This window comes from Aplidium turbinatum, chromosome 11 (genome assembly GCF_918807975.1).
Source record: "Aplidium turbinatum chromosome 11, kaAplTurb1.1, whole genome shotgun sequence".
Lineage (NCBI taxonomy): Eukaryota > Metazoa > Chordata > Ascidiacea > Aplousobranchia > Polyclinidae > Aplidium > Aplidium turbinatum.
Window position 1 is genome coordinate 11893572 of NC_137482.1, and position 11379 is coordinate 11904950.

General features: G+C 38.3%; 1 protein-coding gene across 1 annotated transcript; it reads right to left on the bottom strand.

Moving 5' to 3' along the window:
- Positions 1 to 622: 622 nt before the first annotated feature.
- On the bottom strand, positions 623 to 6384 carry LOC145779411 (large ribosomal subunit protein eL31-like). Its single transcript, XM_082590997.1, has 4 exons — positions 6332 to 6384; positions 5758 to 5858; positions 3015 to 3140; positions 623 to 826 (listed from the first exon to the last, which is right to left on the bottom strand). The coding sequence occupies exons 2-4, from the start codon at positions 5856 to 5858 to the stop codon at positions 679 to 681; spliced, it is 375 nt and encodes a 124-aa protein (XP_082447123.1). The 5' UTR covers positions 6332 to 6384; the 3' UTR covers positions 623 to 678.
- Positions 6385 to 11379: the final 4995 nt, after the last annotated feature.

The window sequence follows — 11379 nt, forward strand, 5'->3', positions numbered from 1 at the left end:
GAAGATACAAGTAAAGTTTTCAAGACGAATTTTCGGCGCTGATTTCGAATCTGCGCTAGTTTTTTCTCTAGCACATATCAGGTTTTGAAAATATTTTCATTTTAATATTTCGGGTACTTTTGGTAGGCTATTAAGTTACAAAAAATACGTTTTTAAATGTAACGAGTAATCACCATGCATTGAGCAAGCTTGAGGTCAATATTATGTCACGTTGCGCCGCTATGAGTCAAATTAAAACAACAAAATATCAAACATCTTTAAAAACCTGGTGTGCTGGAAAAAAAATTAAGACATTTTCGGAATCAGCGTCAAAAATCGCCTAATTGGATCTCTGATTAAAATTTGCTGTTGACCAGTGTAATTTTCGAATTAAAGCACGCGTAAGAATCGTTATGAAGTTTTTTAGCTACCTGCTTACAAATTTCGTCACTTATTGCTCCTTAAAAAGAAATTTAGTCCTCCAGATGTGACAAATTGGCATACAATACCGATAGAGATATGTTGTCACGCTGTCAATACCACCACCACACTATGTAATATGTACCCAACTGTGTTGGCACTTGCAAAATTGATTTGAACTTTTGAAGCTCTGCTGATCATTTAGTACAAAATCAAAAAAGAAAAAAGTATTCAGCTTTTATTGCCTCATGAAAATAAACTGCATCGAAAGCCGCAAGTTTATTCATCAGAATCAACGTTCACGGTATGAAGTCCCTTGAAAGTCGCAACGGGAACATGGGTGACTAAAGTATAGAGTTTGTTTGGCGAATCTTCGTCTTCATTTCGCTTTCTAGCTAACTGGACACGAATTCGATAAGGAACGTTTCTGAAATACAAATAAAACGTTGCTTATCTCCTTGAGTTGATATAAGGCTGGTCATAATCAGTGGCGTAGCCAGATAAAAAACTTTAAAGGGGGGGAGGGGCAAAATTTTTGACTAATTATTTTGCATACCTCAACAAAAAAATGCTGAATTGGCAAACTAATTTACTCATTTGAAAGATTAGTAGCTAGCTTTATCAATATAAAATTCACTTTTCCATAACTAAAACATAATCAATATTTATAACATTATTAGCAAATACCATCACAATTAAAAGTCCTTTCATCGCTTTCACTAACTAGGCCAGCAGCCTAACAACTCGATTTATTTTCTCTGCATTAATCTTTTACGATAGTAATGAAGCACATACTAGTATGAGAGGAAATCTGGAGTCAGTGGCGTAGCCAGAAAATTTTTTTTGGAGGGGGCCAAATATTTGATGAATTGAAGAGAACGACAAAGTGTTCGATTTAAGTCATCGCCACCTGATGTGCAGTGGCGTATCCTGGTGAGTTGAGCAAGGGAAGCAATAAAACTGGTGGGGTGTTAGAGCGTGCCGAAGGCGCGTCTTCTAGGGGGATCCGGGGGCATGCTCCCCGGAAAAGTTTTGCAAAATTACACTCAAATAATGGATTATAGCGCTTTCTGGAAACACTTTTAGGGTAATATTTGTATGAAATTTATTAGCAGATAAACAGCTATTAACTTATTAAAGGTAGCTCTTGCACAACGGGCAAAACCTGCGGCTAAATTAGAGAACACCAAAAACTCAGCTATACAAAAACTCACTAACTACACAAAAACATAACAGAGTAAGCCATTCCGAAATTGCTTCCACAAATTAGTTAAAAGACACGTAAATCGCGTAAATTTTTCCCGATTTACGATTTGCAAAATTTATTGGTGTCTTTCTGTGTGTCTAAAACAAGTCCTTGGGGGTGTTAATAGCCAGATGACTTGGAAAACGGTATAAGTTTCTACAAATTATATTATATTTTCAACTTCGGAATCCAAACTTTGAAAATTTGGGGGGGCCATGGCCCCTTTCGCCCCCCTGGCTATGTCTGGAGTTATCGCTGAGCCGTGGTTTGACTCATTTCTTCCACTAAAAAGATCTCTCAACCTCAACAGTTGTTGCGGCTGACGCCACGGTTACATAGACTGCAAATGCGTGTTTGTTTACCACTTAAGTTACCTGCCATTATTGAAGAAGGCTGTCAAAGCCTGCCTGACACTTTTAGAAATCCACTCTTATCCTAGAGAGATGGACTAAAATACTTCATGAAAGTGATTCTGCTGAAACAAAATCTGTTTTGCCAATCATGTGATGCTTTTATGCACTGCTGCTTTTCATTGCACCTCAAAACAATACGGAGTTGTTCTTTGCTAGAAATACCTCACGACTCGCAAGCCTCGATGACGATCTCTTGCACTATCATATTGCTGACTACCCCGGGAATCTCATTTTGTTTCATTGGGTTTAGCCTTCATAGTGAGCGTTCCAGTCATTCGAGCAAAATGTTTTTTAAGTCTTCATCTTTGTAGTCAATGCAAACTTGAACTAGCTAAAATCAATTCTCCTATTTTTGAAATGTCCGCACAAAAATATGTGAGGCCTGCTTGAGGCACAAAACATCACATCTTAACAATTCCTGTTTTCTTTTGTTAACACAGCGAATTTTTCCTCCAAGTTCGCGCACACATTTTGACCAGTTTCCTTGCTTTTGACGAAAATGTTGCTTCATTGTGGTATCCAGCATCTCAGTGTCAACAGCTCTTCAGATTTTCCGACAAATTTCTAAAAATCTTGAGATTTTGTAGAAAAACACCATCCAATTATTTGCTTGTTTAGGGGTTGCTTTCATAAGAAACTCGGTAGAAAACTAATATAAGAAGCTGACTAAGCATTTAAAATTCGAAATCGCAGAGGGAAAATCTCGACGCAGCGAAAACTGACTGCAAATAAGACACAATGCTATTTCAATGACGAAAATTATAGTTGAGTACACGACTCACTAGTGAGTATGGAACAGGCGTAATAATGACCGGCTTCATGACCGACCTTCTGCTCATAAAATGCTAGAAGTACAAATTATTGACAGTTAAAGATTTAGAAATTTTGAGAGGGGCCATGGACCCTTTAACCCCCTGGCTACGTTTATGATCATACTGTCCATACAACTGACTCACCGCACACCATGAGCCCAAACAGCTTTATTCAAACGGGTATCAATTCGTACATCTTTAGTTCCCATCATTTGCAAGGCAAATTTTCGAATTTCTTTAATCGCTCTTGGTGCACGCTTTTTAAAACCTCTGAATAAAAAACAAACAAACGTGAAGAAGGGACGTTCTTCCCGCCCATCAGCACAAGGCTGATCACTCACTAGTACAGCGAGCAGCAGTTGCGATTCGCTAACCATAACGGTGTAGCTTCCACACTAGCCATTCAGACCTTCAATTCAGCCAGCCACTTCAACAAACGGAAACTTTACTCAGTGACTGATTTGGCTGGTTTTAAATCGTTATCCTCGGACTGACAAAGCCTTGATAGGTTATTCCTGGTAGTTTCGCAAACTTGTAAAGGCTCTTGACGCAGGGCCGGTTACCGAGATTGGCAGAGTGAAGTTTTCCGATTGTTAAAGTGTTGTTGCCGGGGATTTAGTACATTCACTAGGTCCCGCTGAATGGAGAGCAGTCCTGAAATGCATTGCTCAAGAGCACACCTCGAGAGTCAAACCAGCGCCACTTGGCGGTAAGCCAGGCACGTAACGACTGAGCTAATGAGGCGGACAGACCAGGCCTGCAACAATATTTTAAAACCTTTGTACAAGAATGCGAAATTGCCAGAATTAAGCTTTCCACCATCATCCAGAAAAAATATCCATGTTCAATCTTAGAAAGAAAATGGGATTCCTAACCAAACCTCTTTGTTTTTTAATTAGTATGCATCACAATTTCCTGATGCTGTCTACTTAGTTATAACTTTGATGATGTATCTGATCGTCACTAAACCCTATTTAGACTACTATATGGGTATGGGTAGCATTAGATGCAAGTAAGAATGAATTGAAACTAAGTAAAAATTTGACAGTGCTTCTGTGTATTTAATGCAGCATTATTGATAGGCAGTGGCTATTTGACCGGTCATGACGTATTTTTTCTTTTACCTTCTATTTCAAAGCAAAAGACGAGAGGAGAAAATAAGTACAGTACATATATAAGTTCTAAAGTCAACAATTTTATTCAACTGGATCAGTGGCGTGTACGATATTTCTCGGGCTGGTGTTCCCAAGGGAATGAGTTTGATACTACCCGGAAGCATTTTTTTTTTAACTAAATTTTTATCCTAAGTGATTCAATCGTTAGGCTGCTGCATTTTTGTGGTCAATTTTTAATTTGAATAGCCTACAGCTGAATTTTTATGTCTTTTCAAATATGAATAATAAAGTTAAATTATTTTTAATTTGCTGGAATTTGAGAATTTCTCTGGGTAAGTTTCCGTTTGTCATAAGAGAATGTGATCGTGTTTGCCGAACGATGCATTACATTTTTGCTCTCAACAAGTTAGTTTGGTGGCTGTATAAAGTTACAATACGTTAGCCTACTACTTTTAAAAAACTGGTTTTAGCAATGTCAAAGTTACTTTTAGGCAGTGGTTTTTAGCAGGCAATTTAGTTCGATAGAAAACGCTTCTGGGTAGTATCGAACTCATACCCTTGGGGATACCATCCCGAGAAACATTGTATGCGCCGCTAATTCAGTTGAATAAAACTATTGAATTTAGAAGTTATATAAGCACTTTTTTCTTCTCTCATCTTTTGCTTTGAAAGAGAAAAAGAAAACGTCATGACCAATCAAATAGTGTTTCGGATTAAAAGACCGGAGCCGGTCAAATAGCCACTGCCTTATTGATACAACCAAAAAAAAACAGAAGACTGATCAACCAAAAGCTAATTTCATTAAACAATGGTTGACAAAATAGGGTGCAACCTAGTTTGTACCCTGAACAGTTCGTACCCTCAGTTTGTACTCTGAAAAGATCGAGGGAAAAAGTTAAAAAAGTCGAAGTTGCTGATTGCAGTTTAATAGCACAAAGCCGAAGTCGCTGATCGGAGTTTCCGCAAACAACTCGAGGATTAGGGTTAGCGGAAACTGCATTTAGCAGAAACTGCGAAAAAATATTTGCGGAAACTGCGATCAACGAGGGTTAGGGTTAGAGGGCATAGATTACTCGATGGTTAGGGTAAGCTGAAACTGCGTAAAAATGTTTGCGGAAACTGCGATCAGTGAGGGTTAGAACTAGGGATATGGTTAGAACATAGATTACTCTATGGTTAGAGTTAGGATAAAGGTTAGCGGAAACTGCAGAAAAATGTTTGCGGAAACTGCAATCAGCGAGAGTTAGGGTTAGAGCAAAGATTACTCTAAGGTTAGGGTAAGGGTTAGCGGAAGCTACGGAAAAATGTTTGCGGAAACTGCGATCAGCGAGGGTAAGGGTTAGAGCATAGATTAGTGTATGGTTAGAATTAGGGTTAGCGGAAAGTGCAGAAAAATGTTTGCGGAAACTGCGATCAGCGAGGGTTAGCGTTAGCGGAAACTGCGATCAGCAACTTCGGCTTTGTGCTATCTTTCTCTCGATCTGTTCAGGGGGAAAATTTAAAAATGTTTGCGAAAACTGCGATCAGCGACTTCCGTTTTTTAATTTTTTCTCTCGATTCTTTCAGGGTACGAATTGAGGGTACGAACTGTTCAGGGTACGAACTAGGTTGCATCCGAGAAAATACAAGTAGCCCACACAGGCCTTGACGCATAGCCATTTGTAAGTTGCAATGAGAATATTTTGATTATCGGTTATGTTTGACAGAAAATATACTACTGAATTGTTTATTTCAACTATCCGATCATACAAGCAAAATTAAAAATTGCTTACATTCCATGTATTCTTTTATGCATATGAATAGTATATTCTCGAGTTACGACATCTTTCATAGCCTTGACGCCGGAGCGTCCCTTCTTCTCTTTCTTTGTCATCTAATTATGATATGACACATTAACACATAAGAATAAGATTATGGCATTGTACAACAACAGCGGTGGGATGGCGCAGCGGGTAAAGAGCTCGCTTTCCAATTAAGCAATCCTGGTTCGACTTCCCGCTTATGCTGGTTATTGACAAAACACCTCTCACCTCTACCCAAGTTGTAATAAATTGGGTCAGCGTAATTGCTGAAGTAAAGGCGGCCGAGAGAAAGGAACTGGCCACCATACTCTGATTAGTCCCGAAGGCTTAGTATAATGAGAACCCTATCTTCTTTTCAGCTCCGAATACTAATTGCCAGAGACAGCTAGTCACTGGCTTATAAGTTGCATGAAAATGTCATGCATTTCTAAAATTAGCTTCACAAACAACCTTTCTTTCTTATAATCGTAATACATTGTCCGCTTGAAGAGGTGATGATAGTTTACTTTGTAAAATTAGCCTATATTGGCGTGACTTGCCGTACCTTTCAAGTTTTACACTTCAACAAACAATCTCCCAAAGACCCAAAAGATCAGTTCAGTGTTGCCAGACGAAGAATAAATTTTCACAAAACGTCATGTTTTTCCTTTTTTTAATGAAGCCAATCAATCAATGGTTTATTTGTCAATAACAGGAACATTATACAAGTTTGAAATACGCAAGTAATATGCACAATGAAAAAGTTACACAAGTTCCCATACCGACAGGGAGACAACGAGACGACCAGACGCTTTTGCCATTTAAAATAGCCTACAAGAAAAATAAATAAAACGTTAAAAGGGATTAAGCCGGATTAAGAACATAAATTTGCAGAGCTTTTTTAAATTTTGAACACTAAAACGTAAATTCTCCCAAGTTTATGGCTCCAAACTCCACTCCAAATATTTTTGGGATATTGACCCAAACTCCATTCCGAGCTAAACCACAAACCACAACCAGGTTTTTTATGTTACAACCAAGACCGTTGAGAGGATAATTTGGGCTTGGTATCTATGGAATCGTCGGGCCCCAAATCCATACATTCCATAGAAAAACGAACTATGTTCTAAAAATGCGAGAAAGTTTTAAATCCGCAGCTTCTTAGAAATATTACCGGCTCCTAAAATCATTTCGGTCTCCGGTCCAAAAGTAACCCCCTGTCAACACTACTGGCTACAACTACAGCACCTCTACCTTCCCTATTCCTAGTCATCAGAAGCATACTTTTAAATGAAAAATTACTGCTTGGTAAAGAAAATCATAGAAGAAAGCTATTCTCACAAAAGTGATAACTGTGACAAGTGCAGCGTAAGTAGCAGTGTAAAAGTATCAACTGGTAAAAAAATTACTCTAACTTTGCTTTTTTCAAGAATTTGTGACTCCCACTTCAGTCCGACCTCGGCTGAAACCCGAGACTTCGGTTCCCAAACACTCCTCCTACAAACCTCTGATGTGTTAGCCAACTGCATAAAACGTAGGCCACATGTCATGCCTTTGCCTAGCAAATGCCATGCCGTTTTGCAAGCATCTTCTAGATCTAGAAGAAAAATAAATAGCTTTGTTAACTGTTCATGCAATAAAAAATTTCTTGAAAAAATTTTCAGACGCAAAATTAATTCGAATCTGAGGCCTGTGTCCCGGCAGCGAAAAAATTTTTCCCACCAGATTTCTGTCTCATTTACATATTTTGGTAAAAGTTTGTATTAAAACCGTGTGAATGCAACATTTTCTCGTTGGCACGGTTGGTTCGGTGGTTTCATCCTCTGCCTACTGATCGGGAGAACGGGGGTTCGACGCCCGTCGTAGTCAAACTTTTTTTTTCTTTAAATTAATTTTTGCGGTGCACAAGAGCTTTTCAAAAAAGTAGGGTTAAGGAAAGCTTATATTTTATTATCATTGCACAATTTCATTGGCAAATAGTTATTTCGCAATCTGAATCAACCAATCTCTCAAAACACTTTCGGAAAATCTTACTTTTAGAGTGGCTAGAATCAATGAGACAAAAATCTCGTGGGGAAAAAAATTTCGCGTCCCGGCAGCAAAAATTTTTTTCCCACGAGGTTTCTGTCTCATTTGCATATTTTGGTAAAAGTTTGTATTAAAACCGTGTGAATGCAATATTTGCTCGTTAGCGCGGTTGGTTCAGTGGTTTCATCCTCTGCCTAGTATTTGTGAGAACGAGAGTTCGACGCCGTCGAAGTCATATAGCCTACTTTTTTTTTTCTTTAAATTAATTTTGCGGTGCACAAGAGCTTTTCAAACAAAGTAGGGTTAGGGAAAGGCTGGAAAGCTTATATTTTATTATCATTGCACAATTTCATTGGCAAATAGTTATTTCGCAATCTGAATCAACCAATCTCTCAAAACACTTTCGGAAAATCTTACTTTTAGACTTAGAGTGACTAGAATCAATGAGACAGAAATCTCATGGGAAAAAAAATTTAGCGTCCCGGCAAAGACACTGAATAGCATGCCAAAAGTAAGGGCAGCTTAGAAACTGACTCGAAGACTATAGCCTATGACCGCTGTTTCCTGTTGTATCGCAGTGTAGCCGAGCCTACTGCTTATGTTGTCGCAATGGGCACAAAATAAAACATGATTATTATTAATTATCAACAGGAGAAATTGTCGGATCCGCACTGTAGCCTACACCTCAATTGTAACGTTGCAGCATAGTTGCAGTTATTTTGACCCCCAAATTAGTGCAACTGTTTTTCACCATAAATAAGCTACTTCTGCTCCAAACTTTTTTTTACTGTCATAGGTCTACAGTAGTGTTGACAAGGAGGTCCCGGGGAGACATTTTGAAGGCCTGAAACCTTTCCACAGGGATTTGCAACAAAAAACGAAAGAAATGCTTATTGTCTGCCTTCCTGAAGCCTGGCCTACAAACTATAGTTGGTATCGAAGTTTTCCTAGTTTTTATTTCTCGGAAAGTGCAGGTCACGAAAAGGCATAGTTGAAGTTCACGCAGCTACTTCAAGCGCAGTCAAGCCATCGTCCTGGTGCATTGTGTTCACCGGCTCCATACTATACGTAACCTAGGCTAGCCTAGAGCATTTGTATGTCCTGAGCGCTATGAAGAAGAGTGCTGCAACTCCTGCAAACACCAAGCTCTTATTGTTGAGCGCTTTAAACTTAAGGCCTCTGTTGTTGGTTTGCTCACTCTGTCCAAATTTTACAGGGATAGGCTAGATAGCTAAATAAAAATCTACGAAACTCGAGTTGCTCCAACCATAAGGCCCAGCATCAGCTGACAAGCCTGCGTTTATTCAGGAAAGTAAAGAAAAACACTAGTTGGCAAAATTTTTCGGTGACAATACGGAATATCAAATGCATAGCCGACATAGAAGACAAGCAGTAGGCCTACTTAATAGGAAAAAAACCTTGCACTAAATTCTGGAACAAATTATTCAAATATATTTCAAATGAGCTCCTACGATAGTGTGTCGTAGGCTACGTGCTAAGCAGTTTCATGTTTTCTTCTTCAACAGATTGATCACGTATATATAATATAACTTAGCTTAAATTAGTTGATATCAGCAGAGAAGATTAATATAACTTAGCTGTTTTTTACATTTTGCAATGATTTTATTGTTACACCAGGCCTGAAAGTAGGCTAATCCAATTTCATAATTTTTGCAACAACGATGAAAAACAAGGCATGTTGATTACTTGCTCTGGGACAAATTCGAGCCGATTATAATTACTTTTAGTCAGCCTGTTTCAAATTGGACAAGTCTTTCATATATCGTACAAATAAGAATGGTCGTAACAACAATAGGCTACAATTGCTTCAAAATCGGGCACAGAACGATTGGGTGAATTATTATCTTTGGAATCGAAAGCATTTCAAATGAGAAAAAAGGTATAGGGCAAAGTGGGGCGTGTTGTCACAATTTTTTCAAATCAGCATATATCTCGTTCTGTACCAATGGTATCGAGATGCTAGATAGTGCAATTGAAAGAGGTATCATTCGACTTCTTTTTGCTACAACTAAAGTTTTTCTGGATTATTTCGTCTTTACATAAATGCATGTTTAATGCAAGTGAATGGGCTGTGACAACACGCCCCACCCCGGGGCGTGTTGTCACAGAGCATGGGGCGTAGTGTCACAAAATTTCTGCACATGCTTTATGACTAAAATATGACAGAAACCAACAAAAAATGGTTTTAATACAGGCTGAACGAATAAAAAAATATGCGAAATGCAAAAAAATTTAATTTCAACATATTGGTAAAAATTTTATGCCCATTGTCAAAAACAATAGAAATGTCATCTTGAGAATTATGTGTCACTATCGAATATATGTGTGTATCATTATCTAATATTAATTTTTATTACCTAAAAAAGCGTTGTATTTTAACAAATACGCATATTACCTCGTTGTATAAGCATAAATAATTTTTTATGTTTCTTAATATTAAAAATGCACACCACGGGGCGTGTAGTCACAGCTGTGACAACACGCCCCATGGTATGAAATCACGTGGTTTCAACAACCATGTGTACATCTCATGGTTGTTGGGAAGTCGGGAAAGATAAAAACATATATTGGGAAGAAAAATGTAGGAAGATGGAATCAGCAAGTAAAACTGGGAACATGCGAGAGCTTTACTCACAAGTAAAGAAAGCAAGATCAACCCTCAAGGCCAAGAATGCTACAGTACGTGGAGAAAATGGAGAAGATCTGCATGACAAACAAGCAATTTTGAATCGGTGGAAGGAGTATGTTGAGCAGTTATATCAGGACCCTCAACTGCAACCACAGATTGAAGAACATAAAAGTCAACAGTTTGACCTTGAACCTGACATACTGGAAAAAGAAGTTATCTGGGCAAGAGACCAACTATCTAAACAAAAAGCTCCAGGAGTCGATGGAATTCCAGCAGAATTATTAAGACATGTGCCAATTCAAATACTATTGGCCTTATGCCAATGTATTTGGAAATCACAAGAATGGCCAAAAGAATGGAAAAGATCAATATTTATTCCAATTCCAAAGAAAGGAGACATACGGACATGTTCAAACTATCGAACCATAGCCTTAATACATGAGGTATTAAGGCTATGTTCAAACTAACGAACATAGCCTTAATACCTCATGCAAGCAAAATTCTTTTGAAAATCATCCAAAAACGACTGGGCTCAATTATTGAAAGAGAAATGCCAGATGAGCAGGCTGGTTTTAGAAAAGGCAAAGGTACCCGTGACCAAATTGCAAATCTCAGATGGATTATGCAAACCAGCAGGGAGTACAAAAAAGATCTGTACATGTGTTTTATTGATTATTCGAAAGCTTTTGATGTTATCCAACATAACATTCTTTGGAGTAGTCTGAGAGACATGGGAACGCCAATGCACCTGCTGGAACTCATAAGGTCATTGTATGAAAATCAAGAAGCTACAGTTCGAACAGCATACGGAAATACAGCTTGGTTTAAAATTGAAAAAGGAACACGCCAAGGGTGCATTTTATCTCCTTCTCTATTTAATATGTACACAGAAATGGTCATGAGGAGAGCAGGGTTGAGTAATTCCAATATAGGAG

What these genes read in the sequence shown, in the direction of transcription:
- LOC145779411 (XM_082590997.1), bottom strand. Translation starts at nt 5,858, where the DNA reads ATGACAAAGAAAGAGAAGAAGGGACGCTCCGGCGTCAAGGCTATGAAA. An exon ending in CATAAAAGAATACATGGAAT is followed by an intron (nt 3,141 to 5,757) that starts GTAAGCAATTTT and finishes TTTTTTATTCAG; the next exon opens with AGGTTTTAAAAAGCGTGCAC. An exon ending in GTTTGGGCTCATGGTGTGCG is followed by an intron (nt 827 to 3,014) that starts GTGAGTCAGTTG and finishes TTTGTATTTCAG; the next exon opens with AAACGTTCCTTATCGAATTC.